The following is a 22,890-nucleotide window of genomic DNA, read 5'->3' on the forward strand; positions in this document are numbered from 1 at the left end:
AAGGGACAAGCGGTTCTGAAAATGTGTGTGTGTGTGTGTGTGAGTGAATATTACAGTACCACTGAAATCTACTTTCCTGTTATCTCAAATACCATAGTAATACAAATATTCCAGTTACACTCAATATACTTCTGTACAAACACACAAGTCACTACAAATTTCACATAGTGCCAATACTGCAACTCAGCATAGCTGGTGGCTGCAGGGTTCCCCTCAACCCAGTAAAAGTCTAGTTATTCTAACTGAATCATTGAAGAATGAAACTGTAAACTAGAATCATTTCTTTAGAGTGGACAGTAAACTGTGTAATGTTGTATAATGTTGAAGACAAGCCTATGAAACGCAAGGGCTGTAACCCTTAAACCATTAACCTTTAGCTAAGTGCTTCTGTGCCTTGTTTAGCACCCAGCTCCTTCGTCATACTCCTCTGTGGCTAAAGGCCCTATTTGACAGGAGGGACTCGATGCTCTTGATGATATTTGAAGTCCTCTGTAGCGTTTCCACCAAGCTTCTCTCACTGAAGTCCACAAAGGTTACGGGAGCATTGTGATCAGGGACCGGTCTCTCTTCCTCATTGTCTCTCCCACTGCGGGACTTTAGAAGACCACTGTGCTCCAGGATACCTGAGGCTGTGTGTCATAGAAAACTTTTTCTCCTCTGTTCATGAGCTCACCTACTTCTTACACTCTCAACTATAACCCACCCCCACAAAAAATCTTAGAAGAAAGGATACAATTAAATCTTCGGATCTTCTCAAGTTCTTCATCAACAGACCTGTAGCACCAAAATACAATTTTTTTTTTTTTTTTTAAAAAAAAAAAAAAAAAGGGGGGGGGGGTAGTTATAATTTGCATGTTACGAAAATGAGGTTCACATTTTCAAATATTTATTCAGTTTTAATTGCAGTTTCTTTTCTTTTTAAACTACTGAGATGGACAAAAACTACTCAGCGGCTACAGGAAGGTATCTACTATTACACTTTTTGAATGTGAGCCACAAACGACCAAATGGCTATAAACATGTTTCTGTAATGAATCAATTGCTTCATTATGACCAATTTTGCAGCAAAAATGAGAAACAAAGTATTTAAAATGAAATAGTTTGAATTATGACCAGAATTCCAGTCACATTTGTGTTTTTAAATTGAGGTACAGGTGTATTGTAATCGAGAGGGGCGCGGTGGCGCAGTGGGTTGAACCGGGTCCTTCTCTCGGGTGGGTCTGGGGTTCGAGTCCTGCTTGGGGTGCTTTGCGGCGGACTGGCGTCTCGTCCTGGGTGTGTCCCCTCCTCCTCCAGCCTTCCGCCCTGTGTTACCGGGTAGGCTCCGGTTCCCCGCGACCCCGTATGGGACAAGCGGTTCAGAAAGTGTGTGTGTGTATTGTAATCTTCCAAGTGTTTGATATCTTTTCATTACTAATAACCACAGGGTCACAGAGATTTGGACCCTATTTCGAAAAAGACAGGGTACATGGCAGAGTGTACCCTGGAAGCGACACAGTTCCTGGTAAAACAATTACACACACTTATTCAGTCACATATGCACCTTTTGACAATCCAGAGTCATCACTTGACCTTCAAACACATAACTTTTAGACTGTGGGAGGAAACCAAAGCACCCAGAGTAGACTTATTAAACACAGCCATACTAAGAGAAACAATAACATGAATATATAAGAGCTTTGACCCGGGAAACTGCAGAGGATAGGGAAGGCCAAGGAATCAACAGCCAATATGAACTGCAGTTGAAAAGAAATGAGTCCACAACCTCAGCAAACGCCATTAAAAAAAAAAAAACCTGAAACATGTAGAACACTAAGAGCACTCAAACTCCCCTTGCACACATGAAGTCCCTGCTCCTCTTACCAGCTCTGTTCCGGTGAAGTGGACTGACTCACATCATTCTGCATTGTCTGCTCCATCCATCGGCACCACAGCTGGGCAGCCTGCACGTGCCTGAGGGGAGAAGACAAAGCAGTTCCTAAGAGGCTCAGCTCCTTGTCCTGTATGACGAGACTCAACAAACTGGAACCTGCTAAAGCATGTCCTGTGTGCTGAAGGTGTAATGGAAGAACAGTGTGTCCTCTCTACCTTTGGTAAGGCCCAGCTGCCCGCAGATGGAATAACTGACGTCGTCCTTCAGAGCCGGTAATCCAGCACCAACCATGTGGAGAGTGCATCTTCTGAGGGTCCCGAACAGTTCTGTCTGTCCCCTGACACAGTATCAGTTCACACTGTGAGAAGGACTACACTTCTACCCATTCTGATATTAATCAACATAGGCAAAAGAATGGCTGAAGACGTAGTTCTGGCAAGTTTGGCTAATTTGAATTGCGTCATCAGGGCATAAGTCCTTGTATTGGTGGCATTACTGGACCTCTGCACCTGTGTCCCTGTGCTGGTATAGAAGTTCCACTTCATCTGCAGTGTGACCCTGTCCAGAAAAGAAAGTGTGACATTTCCGTTGTAGTAAGCCTTCAGATGTCCTACATCAGGGATCTGAGTCTCCTTGATCAGAACGAAAGATTCTTCATTTACGCTCTCCTAAAGAAGGAACACAGGAACATGTCTTGCTTGATTTCATATTTAAATACATGTACATACATGCAGTAAATAATTTGCACACTTATGATATTTGCATGATTAGAAAATGTTGAGTGCTTTAACCACAACCCTTTCAGTCAGATGTTCAGTTCTGTATAACAGTGGATATTGAACTCCTTTGAATAAAAAGCTACAGGTTTTGAAAAATAAAATTAAAAAAAAAAAAACCTCACAAATAGTCCTATAGGTGTACAGCTGAACAAGACACTTAACCCGAACCCCGGCATAAAAATAAATAAAAAAAAGATCATGTCCACAATCTTACCTCTGTCTGCCAGCAGCAGGAACTATGGAGTACCAGTGAGAGTGCGCTCTGGTGATAGCACTTTAGGATCCTGTTAAAACCCATGTATCAGATTCAGAATATGTAATTATTTACTCATTTATTCAAATAAAAACTTTAGTTGATACTTTTCTCCAAAGTGACTTACATTGTTAAACCATTTAGAATAATTTATAATATATACAGCAGGGTAATTTTTACTGGAGCAATTCAGGGTGAGTACCTTGCTCAAGGGTACTACAGGAGGAAGAAGGATCTAAAGTCAGGTTCTTTAAGTGCCAACCGTAACAACTCTACTATGTAGTAATTCAATTAAACTAACCTTTTTCTAATTGATAATTCCATATTTGGCAAATGTCACTGCCCAGGTGTTCATGCAAAGGTAAAGTCAGCAGCTTTGCATCTGTAAAAATAATTTCCAAAAGCCTACAGCTCACAGAAGTGCTTCAGCTACATACAGCTATAGCTGGATTCGGCAGCAGCAAAACAGTGCATGACACATGAACTCTGTCAACAACAGCTGACTTCTATTCGAATTTAGAGTACAACTCAAACACTACTAACGTAGTTCTGTATAAAGATCAACAACTCGAGAACAAACACTGAAAACCAGCTGAGAGCAGCCCACCTTGCAGCTCGAGCCACCACTGAGCTGACGGAGTACAGCTGGCCAGGCACATCTGGAGGGAGGCAGCTCAGTAGGTATGTTTTCTCCTTGCGCTGCAGGGAGAAACACCTGATCGCTTCCAGCAACAGGACAATAGAATGCACACTATTTCAATGTTTTCAAGTAGTTCTAATAAACATTACATGAGCATACTTCACAGCTACGTACTGCCACTTGTGAGCCGCTCAGCTCAACTCACTTACTGAAAGAATGAGTAAACATATAAATTATGCAAATCCCCTTTTCATAAAAACTATGGCTTTAATACAAGGGTTAAATTAACAGATGTGCTGTGAATTTAGAGGATTTTCAAACAGTATTACTGGTGAGAATGACAACAGTCAGTTGAATTCTTCCTTCAACACCTGAAACACCAACATGAAATACATTTCATACAATGCTTTGTCCAAGCCAGGAAGGTTATTCATTGTCTGAAATTCCAGACTAGAAAACACAATAAGCAACATGAGAAAACCGTTTCTTAGACTGCCTAATAAGAAAAACATCTGGCAGAACAATTTATACACAATGATGGAAGAGTACACTTCTACATTGTGGCACCCCCTGCTGGCAGACCTGGCCATCAGGTCCAGTGATGTGATGGGTAAAGTAATCCGGTACAGTGCTACTACAGCGGATAACGGAGCCGTCCCCAGGGAAGACTTCTATTGTGGTTACCAAGGAACTGCTGACTCTGCAGATGAGGAAGGAAAACAAGTCAGGCTGAAGCAATTTTAAAAAAAGTCACATGCAATTTATGGACTTTTGGCAGCTTTATCCATGACAGACAAACAGAACTATATATTTATGAAAACCATTGCAGGAGCACAAAATTATCTGCAGTGGTATCTGTGACAAAGACTTATGTAGCCAGATAAAGGAATATCAGAAGACATTGGCACACCGGTACAGCACGCCCTGGCTCCACACAACCCTGGGCAGCTTGCTGTGCCATTCATATTCTAGTTCCTCCTGGTGGGTTGAGTCTCTGAACCTCCACCTACAGAGATAAAGCAGACTTTACATTTAAATAGCATATGTACAACATTTCAGCAGAGCACTTCAATTTAAATGTGAATGCAGGATCTTCATACATATGCTAACAGAATATGTCACAACTTATATATGAATATGAGGGACCCTGTTTAGAGGTGACATGCAAAATCCCCTACGTGCTGCAATTTTGTGAATCATTGGTTCCGTGATCTTTCTGACCTGTGCAGATGTGGTGAGGAGCACCGGAGCTGGAGAGCTCGAGGGAGGTGACATCTCTGGGCTTGTGATGTGGTCTCTGCCCAAGGAAGGGCTTCCTGATTCTGAGCCTCCTCCAAGAACTCCCCTTGCATTGAGCGCTTACGGCTCATGGCAAGGGACAAGGGATAACACCACAGGGGTGGGGGAGAAAATGAGGAATGACTCTGCACAACCCAGGTATAGACAGGCCCTTCTCTGAGTAGAGTGACCGGGGACTGCACAGAGGCACTAGTGCCACGATTCATGCTTGCACTAGTATTAGTGATGCTGGCCAAAGCAGCTGTAGCTGTCTGGAGCTTTGGGAGTTCTGTCCTCTCTTTAACTTTGCGGCTCACACCCTGAGCAGCCAGAGTGCACTCCATGACATCGGGGACATTCTGGCTTGCTCTGCAGAGGAACTCCACAGAAAACTCATCTCCAGATGATGACAAGAGCAGCCGGGCATTTCCGTCCAATGAGCAGATGGACAGCTCCCCGTTAGAATCAAAATCTGTACAATAGGAACCTGAAGCTGAAAGCAGAGGCCACTCCACTTCTGAGATGTCAATAAAGGAGTACTTTGAAAGCAAAAAAAAAAAAAGAAAAAAAAATTCATGATCAGAAGCACAATTAATATCTTATCAATTATTTCCAGACAACCTAAATGCAAAACAGCTAAGTAGAAGTATCATATTTTCTACAGAAATGAGCAGGTATCCAAGTATGTGAAAAACTATTTCAGAGGCACAAGATTTTTTTTGTGGTTAAAGTAATTGATATAAAGGTGTCAGACATAAAATTCTTAACCGATTACAAGTTAATTTGTACAAAAGCGGTTCAGAAAGTGTGTGTGTGTTTTCTATGTAAATAACTTGGGCTTTAAAAAATTTTAAAAATGCAATGAAAAAAAAGAGAACCATAGATACCTTTCTGCAGTCCACAGGGATGAGCTCCTCTGGTAGGTAGGGACACATAGCAAATCTGTTCCTGAATTTCAGAGCTTGAACTACCAATTCCTAAAAGTAAACAAAATACCCCACCCAACAGTGTCATAATTTGACTTATTTTACAACTTTGTATGCACTTTTTCCCCCTCGTATAACACTTTCCCTGTAACTCACTTTGGACAAAACCAATTAACATAAATAAAGAATAGTGATGAAAGTGTATAGCAGCCACAGGAATCACATCTTTAAAGCGGTGAATCCATTCATGAATAAGTGAAAACAATAAAGCAGGGCAGTTATAAAGACCTTGAGTGTGTTATATAACATTTCAGTCAGTACTCTACAATATTATATATATATTATAAAAAATTGTTTCAATTGTGGTATGCCATCACCCTTGTAATGATATTTAGATTTATATATCACATACTATCTGTATTTTCTTAACTTTACTGCAGCACTGTTTGTTGATTTTCCCAATTAAAAAAAAAATAAAGTATTGAGTATCTCACTGTCATTAATTTCTGATTACAAGTCCAAACAGCAAAAGTAGTACACACACCACAGATCCCCAACACTGGTAAAAAAATCTTCATTACCTTAGCTAGCAAGGGGAAATCTGAATTTTCCTCATTCAAATCCCCAGTCCTGCTGCGGTACCCTTGACCACTCATCTCAAACTGATACACTAAAAATACCATGCTCTTTAAATGTTTATATCCATGTAAAATTAATCATCTAACATTGTAGATCATTTTGACAAAGATGGCAAATTTGTTATTCTAAATTGCATGAAGTGCGTGTAACACATGGGAATTAGAGTGTGTGTGATTGCTCGGCCAGTGATGGACTGGAGTCCTAGGGAGAACCTTGCCTCACACCACTTGCCTTGGGAGGGACTCTGGACCACATAACACTGAACTGAATAAGTGTTTAATAAAAACAGGAAAACTACAATTAATAAATAATTCTCTAGTTTAAAAACTAACAGGAGGATAGCAGTAGATGAATCCTAGTCATAATTTGGAATCCATAGGATTTTTAAAGACTTTTTACAGACTCCTAGGAGGGATTGTCAGTCAGTCAGTGTCGTTTCACTTTCACTTTTGACAAACAAAGTGCCGTGGTTGGGGTTGGTTTTCTTTATTCTTACGGAATTGTTGTTTCTGGAGTGTCATTTAGTCGTGAGAAATCGGAGAATTTTTTTTACTCGATTATAGTTTGAAAGTAACGTTCAGACTTTGGTTGTTGGAGAGCTGTTGTGGACTCACTCTGTGGGCGCTGGTAGCGAAGCGGCTCCGCTGTCGGACTCTGGGTCCCGGTTCCAGCGGGTGGGCCGAGGGCGGCGCTCTCCTTTCCAGGACGAACTCACAACCACACGGGGAGAGCTGTAGGAAGGCGCCGTCGGCGAAGCTCACCTCCACAGACTGGTCCTCGAACAGAACCATGTGGGACACGGAAGCCATCGGCACGCTGCTGTTTTTACCTGTTTTGACTTGTGTTGTGAGCGGCTGGCTGAGCTCTGTGTGTCTGAATTTGCAAGCCTTAGCGGCCTAGCGGTACTATTGCCGGCTAAAACGACAACCTGAAGTTATTAATGACTTTACAAAACTTGCGCATAGTGTCAACTACTTATCCCTTACGAGTTATATGAATAAATAAGTAAAAGAGTCTATACTGTTTCTAAATTCTCTGGAAACTGCATTTCAAACTCTGACAACTGGAACTGCTCAACGCGGCTTGCCAGCGACGGTCTTCTATAGAAAGAGCGACATTCGGACTTCCCGCTTCCGTGACGTCATAACAACGCGAGATTTTTTTTTTTTTTTTTGTTTGTCTTTTTTTTTTTTAAAGGTAACGCTCGACCCTTTGCTTCAATAGGATGGTTTAGTGAAAACTGTTGATGGGACAAGCGGTCCTGAAAATGTGTGTGTGTGTGTGTGTGTGTGTGTGTGTGTTGACGGTTATTTTTTTTTTGTCGGATTCAGTGTACAGTGTTAATTACTTACTTAATCAAATGGTACACCTGTGTGACCTGATACAGTGGCTGGCTACCCAGAATAAAAACTCCTCAGCAGTATTGCTGAGTAACTTCTCGTTGTGTATTCGCAAGCACGTCGTCGGTAAAGCAAGGAGCACACAGGCATTCAATAGCCATGTTTTATTAACAAAAACATGGGCACAGATCATCCACATTATCAAATCCTTAGACCTGTTGCCAAGGCCAGAGAGTGATGGCCAGCAACACCTCGCACTCATTTCAATGTCGGCTAACATCATGCTACTAGCAGTTTCAACTGCAACATATAGATCAATATAGACAAAACACAGAGGGACAAAAGTCTTTTTTGAAGTCATGTAAGATGAGGGCCTTCAGAACTTCCTGCACTTTTTCATTAATTTGAATTTCTGTTTAGTTGTTGACCAAGGTTACTTCAGGTACTGAAACGGTACCTGAAGAAGTAACTTCACTATTCAAACAAATGTTAGTAAGATGATGGTGACTTAAGATCAACTATCAGAGCACACTGTCCCTGAGGACCAGCCCTAGTATAGAATATGAAGCTAGAGAAATGAAAGATGTGTTCATCTGGTGGATTCCAAATGTTGCTTAGGTTTTACTCGTAGAATCGAGCAACAGCAAATGTTTTTTCTGGATCACCATCCATCTTGGTCGATGTGTAAAGTGTCACAAACACACTGTAAATAATGAAATCCTTACACATCCAACACCCTTACTAAGAGTCTTCCATTTTTAAGGCTTTGCATACCCCCCTTTGACTGAAATAACTTGGTTCCAGATCTGGTTTCAAATGAAAGAACATTTTACACACTTAATGAGCTGTCACTAGAGGCAAAGTGGTTAAGGCATGTGATTTGTCACTTGAAGGTGCCTACCTTGAGTTTCTGAGTTCTATAAATGGTTAAAATAGTTTCAAATAAGAGCATCAGATAAGCAAAATAGTAAAACAGACAAACACCATGAACACTTTCAAACCGAGATAGAAGGTAGCTCAAAACACTCCTTAATTTCCTTGTAAATCTTGGATAAAATATGATTTGCATACACTGTTTTTGGATTCATGCATATTCAGCCTACATTTTAAATTAGTAAATTATATTCACTAGAAAAGGTGTGTCAATTTCAATTTAACTATCCTCTTATAACTAAACCACATTGTGATATTCCAAAATATGAAGTCCTTAACTTTTTTTGGTTTAAAATCCTGTCTGGAAGCACAAGTACATGCACATAGTAATTCAAGAAACTAGAGCCGAATAATCATATATTTCACCAGATATGTATAAACGTAGTTCAATAATAGAGCAGTGGGTGTTAAGATTGTACCTATTTCCAACACAGCGCTGAGACTTTTCATTGTAAACATAGAACATTATTAAAATAGCACCAAACTGTCTTCAGTGATCGACCCACCATGCTACTGTTACTGTCTTTAGGAAATTATACTGTTTGCTCACTAACTGGTGCAATGTTTGATGGAAGGGTACATGTAGACTGCTGTGTGGCAGCCAATTGATGCTACTGAATAGAACAGTGTATGACTGGAAAAAACGCTAGCACCATCACGATGTTCAGAATTGCCAGAATGGGTATCTGTGTTGTTCCCAGTGGAGTAAGTCATCTCAGAGGTCCATTTCCTAAAGAACTGAGGTGTTACTACAAATCACATATCAGAGACTGGTTAAGACAGATTTGGTTTGTGCTTAGTCAGTACACAAGGTCAGGTCTGTAAGAGTGAGGAAGACATCTGCATCCTGGGCAATGTAATGTACTGCTCTGTATGCCGTCAGGTTTTGACTGAACATGTTCTCTGAAGAGTCAGCAGTTCACACGTTGGTGGATGGACAGAAGTAGCTTAACATGTAAGGAACTGTGTTTGTGTTGTCCTTTGTGTGTTTCTGTGCCTGTGTGTGGGAGTAGTGCAGTATCCTCTAGGCCTTTTTAGATTGTGAAGTCCAAGGAGGTGGGGCTTCTGTGAGGTGATCTGAAAGCCTGGTGACCAGGAACAATGAGCGAAGGATCTTAGTTATACCCCACACGTGACACAGCATTGTTTCTGGATGGACCTGAGTGAGCAGCGGCCCAGGAGCATCAGCTTCTCACAAAAACGAGAGGACATGCGATCCTTGTTGCAGCGAGATGCTGTGGAGGAAAGCCATAACAGTTGGTTAAGAAGGTCAAAATACAAGGTCTTGCTTTCAGTATCAGTGAGAAGTTAGCCACAACCTGGATTTACATAACATGGCAGCAAGCCATTCATCTAATATACAATGGGCTATTCTTGCATTAGTGTAGTCCTGGCATTCCAGTTACACAAAAACATAAGTTATTTAGCTCTGTAGTTTAATTAGCATGCTTTTAAATAAATCATCCCATCCCTAAGTAGTGTAGGTGTCATTGGCTGAGATATTAAAACAGCAAGTAGGTTGCAGGGTCAACTCAAAGAATGGAAAGCTCAATATGGACCCTTGAAGAATTTACCTAAAAAATTTACATGGGTCATGTCCTGCAATATAAATAGATACCTCCAGCAGGTGAAATAATGATCCAAAAGTAGATCACTTACCCACATTTTTCCTGCAGTCCTGCAAGCTGCACCTCTGGATGCTGTGAGGCCGAGTGCCCTTCTTGCACTCACCATTCTCCACAATACCCAGCTCATGATCCACACATTTCACCACACGGTACTGCACCCCTTTTCCACAGGTCACAGAGCACTGGTGCAGAGAGAGACAGCATCAGCACAAACAGCCTGTTCATCAAATCCAGTTTGCTGCAGCAACACGAGCAGTGAAGCAGTGATGACAAATGATGAAATACACAGCAAGAACACAGAATGCACCGTTAACCAATCAAAAACACATTCAGAAGATGGACAGGGCTGCCAATTAAACACATTGTAATTGCATTGATTCTGACATCAACCAATGAAATAAACAGCAACAGTGCTTACAACCAGTCAAAAGCACGGAAACAGAGATAGTACCTTTAGTCAATTAAAAAATATTGAAATGGACTGTCCATTAATGTCAATCAAAAAGAAATCAACAGCATAGAAACGACTAGTATGACACATAAATAATCATAAAGGAGCTGTCAATATTTTAGAATCAAAGTCAACTTTATTGCCTTTCTGCCTATATGTGAGTTATACATACAGGAGAATGAAATTCTGTTTCTCTTTGGACCTCCGTGCCATCAGATTTAATGGTCTGGATCTACTGTTTCTTTAAAAGTTTTTTTTCTGAGTCAATACTTGCGCTGCTATGGCAATTATATCACTATTCAGTTGCTTACACACTTGTCCACAGTCACGCACAAAGCTAGAAAATTTTACACCTTAAAATATTTACACCAAAAATATTCAAGTGCATCCTCCAGTACACAGGTAAGGTGTGTAACCTTTCGGAATTTAAACCCCGTACCATCCCGTCTCATGTGAGCCCAAGCAGAGATGCTCCTTCCAGGGCCTGTCCCTCACCTCTTCCCAAGCCTCAGCTTGCCACTTGCTGCATGGGTGCCGATTACATGGCTCAGAGCTGTTGGGCCTCCAGGTTGGGTCACAGTGGTTAGGTTCTAGGCAGTACACCAGACGCTCTCTCACACCCTCACCACACTTCCTGGAGCACTGCAAGGTCAAGCATAATCACCTAACACAACAGCGTAACACCAAACTAATGCTTACCATAGATAGAGACTTCATGATTGTTACTGACTGACTTTTTTTGCTAATGCGTATGTGATTTTTTTTTCTGTTAAGTAATTCTGTAAAAATTATCAGTATAGCTCTCTGTGATCTTTTTTGTAAAAAAAAATAATTTGATTGCTTGTAGCAGGAATCACCTTATTATCCCTATATCTATAGAGCAATACGAATAGCAACTACATCCTTAGGTGCTTTACAATGAGACATTAAAAGGGGACAGCATAACCTTTACCATGAATTAAAGTTAGCAGCATTAGCTGTGATACCTTGCCCCAAGGAGAGACTTGCCATTCCTGGCAGGGCTGCAGAGAGCAGAGCTCAGAGCTGGGGGGTCTGTAGGCCAGAGCCTGGCAGTGGTAGGGCCGCAGCTGCCGTTTGCTCTGGGTGTCAATGCAATGCACATCACGCTGCCTTGTGCCTCCTAGGCATCCCTCTGGACACTGTCAAAAGGGTCACAGACAACAGTGCACAGCTATGGCATTATTTCAGCATTTTTATCCAATTCTATCAATTATCTATTCAGTCTTAATAAAATCTCTACAAGAAAATATTTTCCTGCCACAATACAGTTCGAATAGCTTTTTCATGACTAATACAGCAACATCTGTTCATGGATACGAATAGGCAATGTATAGACTAAATCTGTGTCCTTAGCTACTATGCTACCAGCCACATCATTGGCTTAGTGTGGACAATAATGAAAAAGATTGTTTGCAACTATTTGGTCCTGAAACTACTCCTCGAAAAACATGCGGTCTGGCATGCTTATTTCCTCTTTCCACTTGACATGTGAAGCCTGTGGTTGAACTTTCTTCTTTCCCTGTGGACCTGTTCTATCAATTCCCCCCAGCGCTGAGGTCATTTCTCAGACACAGCTGGAAAGTCTGTTAGACCACATCACCACAGAACCACAACTAGTGTAACCTGTTTTATATGCTCATCTTCTTCCTTCACAGTCGCCTGTCTTTTTTTCTGTAGACACTTATTTACTTCTTCCTGCAGATTTCCTTCAGTACATTCCCTCTTTATTGTTAATACTGTTTATTGGCATAATGAAGTGACATTCATTGCTCAGAACTGCACCCTCTTAAACAACCTAACAGTAACTTGTGCAGTTCAGCTCATGTATCTGTTTCAACAGGTGTTCCATACTGAGATAGGTTGAGACATGAACTCAGAACCACCAGTGGACCCTCACTTTGCTCCAGCTCCCACTGTGCCAGGTTGCACATGGGCGCAGATGGCACCTGCGAGCGGGCTCAGGCCTATGGATGCCAGCACAGTGGGCCTCTCGAAGGGAGCTGCAGGTCACTGTCCGCCACATGGCTCCAACGCCACAGGTGGCAGAGCACTGTGCCAGTGTCCAGGATCAGTGGAGGGAGGGTCAAAGGACACTTGTCAGTACTATGTATCGATATATAATTTATAAACAGAATTTCAGTTTCTGTGTAACTACAGAGTTCAGGACCTGCAACCTACCTCACTCCAGTTGCCCACCACCCACGAGATGTTCGTTCTGACAGGGGCTACAGCATCCAAGTTGGCGTCACTGCTATCAGTGGAGCTAGATGGGCCACTTGGAGTGATGGTACTGGTCCCAGGTGGGAATTCTGAGGGGGATAGGCTTCTGGCAGACCCCCTGGATTCCTCTGAGGTTGTATGAGTAGTTCCTGGGCTTCCTGTTGTGTCGGACAAAATGAAATGTTCATTCATGGTGCTCCAGATAGTTGGCCTGGTAGTGGTTTCCATCCAGTTTCCTGTGGAAGTGGATGCGGGAGAAGGGGAAGTTTTGTCCTCTGGAATCACTGTGTGCTGAGGCACTGTAGATAACCTGGGGGGGACTTCAGTGGTACCTCTGAGTCCCCACAGACCTCGCTCACCAGATGTATTGGAGGCCTCTGTGACAAAATCGTGACTGAAGCTGTGACGTGTCCTTTTGGATGGAAACAGAAAGTTGGGTGTCCTTCTTTCATTCTCTGCTGTGACTAAATATATGCCGGGGGTGCCGTCATCATCCTTACTGGTGTTTTGCACCACAAAAAAGCTGAAGTTGCCCTCTGTGTTGGAGATGGATGGGTCAACATTGGCTGACATGCTCACAGTTGTAGTGGCAATAGATTCAGCTGCCCGGGTGGGTGTGCGGTAGGATGGCTCTGTGCTGCCCTTCGGGTCCTTGTGGACCCTATTGCGATTGGAGGGGCTGGGCAGGATCTTTTTCTTGCCAGATGAGCAGCCTTGGAGGGCACACAGGGACCTAGAGCGGGGCTTGCTGGAAGTCTCGCACTCGTGTGTGGGAGCTGTCCGACACGTGACTGTACGAGATTTCACCCCTCCTCCGCAGGAGACAGAGCACTGACAAAATGCAAAGTGCAAAACTTCAAAATGCATGCAGAATAAATTTGTTCACATTCATCCAAATGTGCAGTACAACAACAAGGTCCCTGTTGTGCTCGCCTCTCCCATTCCTCTTTTCAGCTGCCCACTTAAGGCTTACAGGAGGCATACTGACAATCCAGGAATCTGCAAGTAACCAGTTGTGAACATCAAGCATGTATCTCCCACCTTTTGGTATGTGCATCTCCTACGTGATGCCTAATGATTAGTGTTGGTAAAGTTATGAAAGAGCTTATACTCCAGCACTTAAGGAATTTAAGATAACTCAAAACTGATTTTTCATACACAGTTGCAATCAGCAAGACAAACTTACCACTGGATGCATTGCACTCACTTGCAGCATTAAATTTAGATTTATACTAGTATTCAAAAGTTGGAATTACCCACAACTTTTCATTTTTGGAAAAAATTGATTCTTCTTAACAAGATACCATTAAATTGATTTGAAAATACAGAATTTAAAATTACAGTTGGTATTTAGCATGTACTATTTAAAGAAGCAGTCAACTCAGGATTTTTAAGGCATCTGTTTGTCAAACTACAGACTCTTATGTATTTATCCTCTTGTGCAGTTTGTCCTTTTCTCTCAAGACAGTAGTGGACACCTTTGTATGAAATCTTTAGTTTCTTGGCAGTTTGATACAGGAAATAACCTTCATTTTGGTAAACAACAATAGACTGACGTGTTTCATCAGAAAGCTGTTTAGTTTGGGCCACTTTCGACCCAAGAAATTAAGGTTAGGAATGTCAGTACCTTGCGACCCAAGGAAAGACAACTGACTTGCTTTCTTGAAGAGAATAACGGGTTTCAGTTTCGTTAAGTCAATTACAAAGGTTTCTTTACCATTAGGACTGTTACCACTACAGTTTACCATTAGGGCACTGGAGTAATAGCTGATGAAAATGGGGCTTTGCAGTCAAATATGAATAATAAATTGTTAGTAAGTAATTTCAAGCACTGATAGCCATTTGCAATATTAATAAAGATGCCTTGGCTGTATTTCTAAATCATTTTAATGGTACCTTGATAAAAAAAAAGTCTTCCAAAAAAATAACAATGTCAGCATGATTCTAAATTTGGCATATGGAATAAACATGTCTTACTGCCTAAAATGAGGCTTTACAAAACAATGTGTTATTCACTAATACACACCTGTCATTGTGCTGGAAAGGAGCCTGAACTGATGCTAGATCAGTGTTTAGTGGCACCAATACAGTATCATCATTAAAAATACAAGTAAAAACAATCATGTCTCTAACACCATAGCACCTGACTCCAGGGCCCCACTGCCCACTCGGACCCACAGGGGACATCCCGGTTGCAGGGCACGGCAGGCTTGGGCTTGAGGAGGTGCCTGCAGTCGCTGGGGTGCAACACACGTTCCTCGACTCCCACCGTGCGGACACACAGGACCGTCCGTTTTTTCATCCCAGATGGGCCACAGGGTGCGGAGCATGGCTGCCAACCACCAACCCACCACCTGTGGAACAACAGGAGTCATGCTAGAATGCTGAAATTTCCCACATGATCTGGAGTGTTGTATCTTCGAAAACCTGAATTGCTGTAGTAGAAATATCTGGGTGAGTAAATGGGTAAATGTGGAAAATTCGAAGCAATGTTAAATTTATACTGTAACTGAAATGTAAGAATTTGCTGTACCTTGCAGGGCAATCCATCTTCTTACACCTACGCTGGCGGTCTTCAGGGCGGGTTTTGGGGTCACAAAGTGACTCCTCCACCACCCCGACATCCACCTCAAAGCAACGAGCTGGCTGGCTCTGGACCCCTGGGATGCAAAAGACAAAATGTCCACAAAATCTTGATGACCTTTTGTATTCATCCAAAAATAGGTTTGTCTGCAGATTCTTCTCCGGATTTGTATTTCATTCTTATTTCTTACTCATGCTTTACTTTTAAGCTAACTGAATATTACATTTTGAGACTCATATCAATGGGCAGGTAAAGCTAAGCACTAGAACAACTTAAACAACTTAAACTGCTCTGCTAGGTATCACACACACACACACACACACACACACACACACACACACATTTTCTGCTAGGTATCCTGATGCATAAATGAATAAAGGTTAAAACTGGATAGGTTGCAAGTTGCATCAAACAATATTCTTTAAGTAAAACAAATTAAGAATAATCTTGTTCTAACCTGCCCCACAGGTGGTGCTACAATCCGTCCAGGCTCCATGTTTCCACCTGTATTCGGGCTCCAGAATCTCGTTCCCTCGCTTCCGGCTCTTCCGAATGGTGTACTCGTACTTGATCCCTGGGTTCTTCCCTTGGACCAAAAGCTGAACAATGGAGCCACACCACCATCTGTATCTACATGCCACATTGTTGAATGACGCATCCAGACCTTTCACATTGCGCAGTTTCAGGGTTTTCTGGGCAGGTAACTGAAAGATGTAGACTATGACTGGGATGGCTTTTACAAAGATGGCCTGTCTGAAGTTGTGGAGGAACCCTGGGATATTACATAGAAATTACTTACCTGGGGACATTTACTGGAAGCTCATTGTGCCTCTTGTTTCTGTATTTTTTGAATGGTGTATATGCATGTGGATGTGGAGGGAGATACCTGTTGAAAACCTGTATCTTTGCAATAATACACACACACACACACACACACATTTTCAGAACCGCTTGTCCCATACGGGGTCACGGGGAACCGGAGCCTACCCGGTAACACAGGGCGTAAGGCCGGAGGGGGAGGGGACACACCCAGGACGGGACGCCAGTCCGTCGCAAGGCACCCCAAGGGGGACTTGAACCCCAGACCCACTGGAGAGCAGAACTGTGGTCCAACCCACTGCGCCACCGCACCCCCTTCTTTGCAATAATATACTTATATTAAATCCGTATGTATTTAGGTGAACCTCAGGCATGGTAACCTCCTGATACACATGTACATCTTAGGGAATATACCTGTATCATGACAGGTTCTCTTGTGGGTCCTGGGGATGTCAGGTTCTCCAGGTCTCCGTTCCTCTCATAGTAGAACGTGGCGCCACCTGCTTCATATTCCCCCTTCCACTGGATGATGAAGCGTCCATTCAGGTAGTACTTCTCTGGGTCCTGCCCCCGCAGTGCTAGGAAGTTCCCTGCCTCCTCTACTTCCTGTACCACAATATCCCGAGCCCCTTCTGGGATCAGAGCTACATCCACGTAGCCTGGAAGATGAGAGAAATGAATGAGATAGTTTTTCACATTGGCTTGACATAGATGAGGGACTGAATATGATACATCACAAAGACAGGTGCATACTGGTTAAGGGTAGTGTTTAGATTTGAAGGCTGCCAATTCAAGTAACAGGAAGGATCCTTCTGCCAGTGAAATATCCAGCCTGACAAATAGGTAAAACTGTAAGTCAATTTGTATAAAACTGCTAGATTAATAATGACATGTATAATATACTCATGTGACAACAGGACATGCCTTGGTGGATTTCTGAATGACAGACATGAAGGGTGTTCACAGATGACCAGATGTCTCTGACACAGGTGGTGATGACATGACCAGGACACACTCAACAGCCTGTTTAGAGAGTGGAGAGTGAAGAGTGCAGAAGGCAGAAGCTCTCACCAAAACCCTCTCCCTCCTCAAAATGCTTTCGTACTGTCTGGCAGGCAGATCCATCCCCCAGGCACACCCCACAGCGGTCCTCCACAGCGTTGGAGTCAATCCCATAGTCACACCCCACCTCCTGGGCTCACATACGCAGCCATGAGAAAGTACAAAAAATGAAGTTTATACTAAAACTGAGAAAGAAGGTCTGTTACACAAGCAGGTTCCATTTTGGGTATGGTACTACTGTGAAACGGTACCTTACAGACACCGTTGATGCACAGGCTGCGACTGCTGCTGTTGGTGAAGCAGGGCGTCCCATCTGTCACGGCATCCAGCATCTTCTCTGAGAAGTCCTCATCCACCGGGCGGCAGTGCAGCTCACAGGGGTTACCTGTGGAATTGGGGGTTCGGTGTTGGAACAGGTTTAAGGACATGGATGTGAGAGGGACTGGGTGTCAGTTCTGTTTATCTTCCTGGTCCCCAGTTTAACTGTCTACACTCAGCCAAAAGCTACTAAAATATTTAAATGAATTCCTATTGATAATTTTTTAAGGTTTATAGAAAGTGTTGGCATGCTGTGGCATATTTCACAGCTAGTTTCACTGCAAAACAGTGGCACAACATTGTAACAGCAAAGTATTTAACTGCTTTTGCATCTGTTTATGCGGTCGCCAACAGCCAGCATGGACTCGATTGCGCTTAATAAATGCAACACGTAGGATGTAACATGACAGGTGAGGAGTGCGGCGTGCCAGGTGATTGACGGGGACATGGACTCGTACCTGTACTAGTGACAGGGATCCACTGGTAGAGCTTGTTGTGGTACAGCACCGTGTCAAACTCGCTGCACTGCATTTCACGGAAGGTGGGCCGCTCCTGGATGCACCGCTTGGTGTTGCACACCCGGTACCGCTTCCTCTCACCCATGCAATACTTTCCGCCAAACTCCGGCCTGCAGGAAGCACATGCGTGACCCACTAGCATGGCCTTGGTGAAATACAGCAGGTGTAAACAAATAAGTGAGACTTCTTCTGAATTGAGGACAAAATGCCGCGTAACAACCTACATCTTTCTTTTTATTCATGTTGCTCTCAAGCTTGTAGGTTTAGGTGTGGTGAAATGTGTATGCTGCGGACTGTGTAGACTCTACAGCAGATATATTTTGTTACCAAAGGTATTTCATAAATACCGTACTGGCACATTTTCTGTGAAGGACTCTGTAAATTGTATCCCCCTGTCTCTCACCTATGCAATTATGTCTCATTAAATATGGCATGTGAGTGCCCAACACCTTTGATGTGGAAGCTTCTCTTTAAAGGCATGTTTTGGAAATAAGCAGCGTGATGAGACAGGAGCGCTGCAGATGCATTGGTGGGAGACTGCATGGAGACTGGCCTGCGACCACAACGGGAGGCCACATCATTCACGGCCTCTAGGCTTAGACATGTCCCATCCAATTGGCAGAAGACCCACAACTCAAAGCACTGAAATGACCCTGTTCCACGGCACCACCTGCAGGTTTCCCCACCCCCCCTCGCTTTGTTAGGTCTCATAAATCTGGAGCCTTGAATAACCCATTTGGTCCTGGGCCAAAATAAAGCTGGTGTAACTCAGAGTGGTATCGCAGACCTCTGCGAACTGGAGCAAACAGCCTCAGATGTAGTCGCTAATGAGGCCATACTAGATTCTTTCAAAAGATTCAAGCTGGGGTGGTCCTTGTTCTTGATAATTATACAGCACTATACTTTATATGTGTCTGCATGGATGAGTGCCAATACTAAAAACGAGCTGTGAGGGAAAACCAGAAGAGAAGGATGAAGTTCATCAGAGTCAAGAAATTTAATTGTGTGTCGCAGAGGATATAAGGGAGGTAACTGGGCACACTTACTTTGGCCGGTTGCATTCCCTCTGGGCGGAGTGCACCCCTGCTCCACAAGTACGGGAGCAGTGTGACCAGGCACTCCACTCTCCCCAACCCCCATTCACTGTCTCTGGAAGTTTCCCCACAATGACACATTCCCCTGAGATGCACCACTGCAAGAGGATGAACAGGTTATGCATCCCTTAGAACAGGTCAATCATTTCCTCCTGGGCACCATACACAAGTAAACTATCACTGTTGTTGATGTATGATGTAAACATAGAAGGCCATGGGCATATTATGATCATGGACATCTAGGGAGAACCCACAACCTTTAATGTTCTCGATGGACATCACTGATTTCCGATATCATGCAGAGAGATTGACTGGGCATTGGTGTCCCCGTGGGAAATAACTGGATTTTTATGTTATGGATAGATATGACTGGTCTTTGTTGCTGTCATGAGAAATAACAGGCCATTTGTGCTATGAAAGAGATGACTGGTCATTGGTTTTGTGTTGGCAAATGATTGGTCATTCATGTTCTGAAAAAAGATGATGAATCATTAACACTGAGCATGGGATTATGAACAATAATTTTTTAGCTTTTCAGTTCAAACATTGACATTATTCTCTTATTCAATAGCAGAATCGACTTCTGCACTACCATAAATAAAAAACATTAAAAACAAAAAGGGAATTTACCTTATCAGGTCCACATCTGGTCCCATCTGCTGGAGAATCCAGTTTGGAACGACAGGAGTCATTCACAGAGCACCACAGAACCTGGCAAATGTTCTGCAAACAGCAACATAAAGTTTTGTTCTGCAAGTCACAAGTCACTACTTGTGTTCTTAATTCTTCAGACAGCTGCACATTTGTGTTGCATACTGAGCGGACAGCAACTGAACATTTCTGAACTCAACATTCATTTTTCCAGACAGCTGAGAATTGTGTTCTGCAGCCTGCAGGCAGCAACTGGATTTCCTACATTCAACAAAAGTCTGACCACTTGTTTTCGGTGCAAGGAAGCATCTGCATTCCAAACTGCAAGCGGTTTGAGGGAGAAAAATATTTTATAGCCATCTGAGAAATCCGGAAGCAATAGTTTTGAGCCAAACATGCTCTGGAACAAAGTCCACACTCTGAAAGACAAAAACAACTCTGAAACAAATCACAAAGATATGTACTTTGAGATAATAAAATAAGACTGGTAAGGGAGTCCTTGTAAATCCAAGCTGAGCCCAGAGCAGAGTCCTGCCAGAAGCACTCAGTACCAGATAAGAGTAATCATGTCCTTGTTCTGCATTTGGGAAAGTCTATAAGGGTTAGCACATATCCACTGCCACCCTAAATAGTCATATATCAATTTATCATCATCTATACTTGTTTAACATTTAATACCTAATCTATCATCCTTGACTACAAGATAATATTCCATGCTTTCATATACAGTTCTTTTCCCAAGTTGGAAAAAAAATCTAAAAAAGGTACAGACAGTGTGCAGGCTAATGTGTTGCTAAACTGGCTGTAGTTGCTCTGGTTTGCTGAGCATTGGCTCTGTTGCTGCATTGTTTGGAATGAGTCATCTAGCTTTACACAATAATCTGGGAAAGCTGTCAGAAATCTGGGGTTATGTGACCTCTTTGGGATTTATGGTTTTCTGGGGCCATGTTCTACTTTCGTATGCTTCAGCTTGCATGACAGAAAGCCTTCGAAACCAGTCCAGTTTTGTCCTGGTTTAAAACTGGTTAAATGAATTAAACATGAAACACAAAAAATGATGATCTGGTTAAATGTGGTAAACTGAAAACAACAAAAATGAGTTGTCAAACATATCTCTTTTTACATACACTTTAGGATAAAGTTCTAGAAACAGAAATGGTGTCTAGACTAATAAATTAACTCAGCATGTGGACATAGCTTTTAACTGAACTGATGGGAATTCATATTGGACTGGGGCGAGACAGGTCCCCATGAAGTCTCACCTCCACTTCGGGACAGAAGGTGGCATTGGGGCCGTACTGCAGCTGACACTGATGGTTGATGGTGTACCTCACCCCAGGGGCCTCCAGGGGCATGGTCAGATCTTTCTTGGAGGGCCGGTCATCCAGACAAGAACCCCAACCACGACTACAAGAGGACAGGGAGATGAGAGAAGATGAACAACGGAGGAGAAAGGGGATATAGGAAAGACAGGTCAAAGGTGTGAATAGTACAATGAGATAAATATTTTGCTGTTCAACAAAATGTAAAATCATGCACTTCCTATATGTGAAGAATATTAAAAATGAATCTATGATACCCCAACTTCTTACCTAGTTCTCACAAGGGAGATTAGTCGAATGACCTCCATAAACTTTATCCTCAGCCATTGATCTGTTTATACTTGGACTTTTTTTACACTATGCTAACATCTTTGGAGTTAATAGTCTAATATCAAGAGTATAATGGCCACAGTCAAACCAGATAAAGGAAAGACACAGGTAGAAAAAAGACCACAAACAAACCATAAGAATGTCACAGGCAACTCGAAAGCAGACCATTACAACGCCAAAAGAAGACCAAAGACAAATCAAAAGCAGGCCACAATAAGGCCAGGGACAGATCACATTGAGGCTATATGTACAGCCAGAAGCATGGTGTCTATTGCAGTATGTCCCGGAGAGTGAAAAAAGACTGACATATACAACAAACTCCTCAAGGTGCAACTCACTCTAGAAAGCGGGTGATGGCTTCCCTACTGCAGGGTGACCAGGTGAGAGGCGAGGCATCGTACTGGAGCTGGCGTGACATGATGAAAGGACGGCGGCTCTGTGGTTCACAGTCATTCCCCTGGCCATCATGAGGGATACCAAAGCTGCAATGAGATGATGGCATGTTACCCTTCTCCATTACCTTAACACTCAGACATGTATAAAGATATAGATCAATTGACTGTACATACAAGGGGATAAAGAGAGCACCCGCGCTCATGTGTACAGTAAACACATATGCTCCAGTCTGTGGGAGGAAATATACACATGAACTGATTCTTACGCTTTCTGAGTGAGGTATGTAATTCATACCTACAAATATCTTATTTCATGAGCATCGGTTAACATGCACATCTGTCACCATATTGGCACACCTGTGCTATAGTTCACAAGAAAGGGTTAACATTTACACCTATGCGTACATATGCACTACACACCTGTGCCCCAGCTCGTGTGCCACAGTGAAGGCAACAGGCAAGCCCGAGTCCTCATTGATGTTGCAGCTGCGATGCGGTTGGCACATGCCAGACAGGTGGGACAGGCCCAGGGTCTCACACGGCTGGTTCATTCCTGCGCAGATGTCTTTCCTGCCACAGAGCAAGGACTTTACTCACGGAACAGTATGCTCAAATGAACAGTGCTTTCCTCTACATGCTCAACACCTTCCACCCCTCCTGAGGCATAGGCCGCCAACAAGGGCTTTCCAGGTGTCTCGAGCTGAGATGTCTTGAAGTTTTCTTGTTGGCGTTTCTGTAGCTGGCAAGGTTTTTACGGTGTGGGGTAGCTAACCCCACGCCCAACCCTCCTCCTTTCTCAGCCGGGCTTGGGACCGT

General features: G+C 43.0%; 2 protein-coding genes across 2 annotated transcripts in view; both read right to left on the reverse strand.

The window, feature by feature from the left end:
- Positions 1–64: 64 nt before the first annotated feature.
- On the reverse strand, positions 65–7,490 carry c17h5orf34 (chromosome 17 C5orf34 homolog). The gene is made up of 12 exons (XM_018758270.1): positions 7,003–7,490; positions 5,711–5,800; positions 4,767–5,362; positions 4,456–4,551; positions 4,128–4,245; positions 3,513–3,604; positions 2,867–2,936; positions 2,383–2,541; positions 2,089–2,210; positions 1,864–1,953; positions 734–774; positions 65–623 (listed from the first exon to the last, which is right to left on the reverse strand). Exons 1-12 carry the CDS (start codon positions 7,195–7,197, stop codon positions 418–420), a joined length of 1,875 nt encoding a protein of 624 aa, XP_018613786.1. The 5' UTR covers positions 7,198–7,490; the 3' UTR covers positions 65–417.
- A 1,382-nt stretch (positions 7,491–8,872) lies between these two features.
- Positions 8,873–22,890, reverse strand: part of adamts12 (ADAM metallopeptidase with thrombospondin type 1 motif, 12) — a 28,570-nt gene continuing 14,552 nt past the window's right edge. Inside the window, exons 8-25 of the mRNA XM_029259722.1 lie at positions 22,495–22,644; positions 22,018–22,161; positions 21,290–21,434; positions 20,007–20,099; positions 19,329–19,474; positions 18,223–18,392; positions 17,698–17,831; positions 17,456–17,576; positions 16,799–17,043; positions 16,023–16,164; positions 15,515–15,641; positions 15,125–15,335; positions 12,940–13,812; positions 12,659–12,811; positions 11,727–11,900; positions 11,236–11,382; positions 10,321–10,471; positions 8,873–9,896 (exon numbers count right to left, since the gene is read on the reverse strand). Of these exons, the coding sequence (XP_029115555.1) occupies positions 9,781–9,896; positions 10,321–10,471; positions 11,236–11,382; positions 11,727–11,900; positions 12,659–12,811; positions 12,940–13,812; positions 15,125–15,335; positions 15,515–15,641; positions 16,023–16,164; positions 16,799–17,043; positions 17,456–17,576; positions 17,698–17,831; positions 18,223–18,392; positions 19,329–19,474; positions 20,007–20,099; positions 21,290–21,434; positions 22,018–22,161; positions 22,495–22,644 (3,442 nt within the window). The 3' untranslated portion in view covers positions 8,873–9,780. The remainder of the gene's footprint in view (positions 9,897–10,320; positions 10,472–11,235; positions 11,383–11,726; positions 11,901–12,658; positions 12,812–12,939; positions 13,813–15,124; positions 15,336–15,514; positions 15,642–16,022; positions 16,165–16,798; positions 17,044–17,455; positions 17,577–17,697; positions 17,832–18,222; positions 18,393–19,328; positions 19,475–20,006; positions 20,100–21,289; positions 21,435–22,017; positions 22,162–22,494; positions 22,645–22,890) is intronic.

The sequence above is a fragment of the Scleropages formosus genome, chromosome 17, assembly GCF_900964775.1.
Source record: "Scleropages formosus chromosome 17, fSclFor1.1, whole genome shotgun sequence".
Lineage (NCBI taxonomy): Eukaryota > Metazoa > Chordata > Actinopteri > Osteoglossiformes > Osteoglossidae > Scleropages > Scleropages formosus.

Bases quoted from the DNA above. Each gene is read 5' to 3' on its own strand.
- c17h5orf34 (XM_018758270.1), bottom strand. From the start codon at position 7,197: ATGGCTTCCGTGTCCCACATGGTTCTGTTCGAGGACCAGTCTGTGGAG. The intron at 5,801-7,002 runs GTGAGTCCACAA...GTTTACTTTTAG, and splicing joins TCGCTACCAGCGCCCACAGA to GAATTGGTAGTTCAAGCTCT. The intron at 4,552-4,766 runs GTCAGAAAGATC...TTATCTCTGTAG, and splicing joins TCCTCACCACATCTGCACAG to GTGGAGGTTCAGAGACTCAA.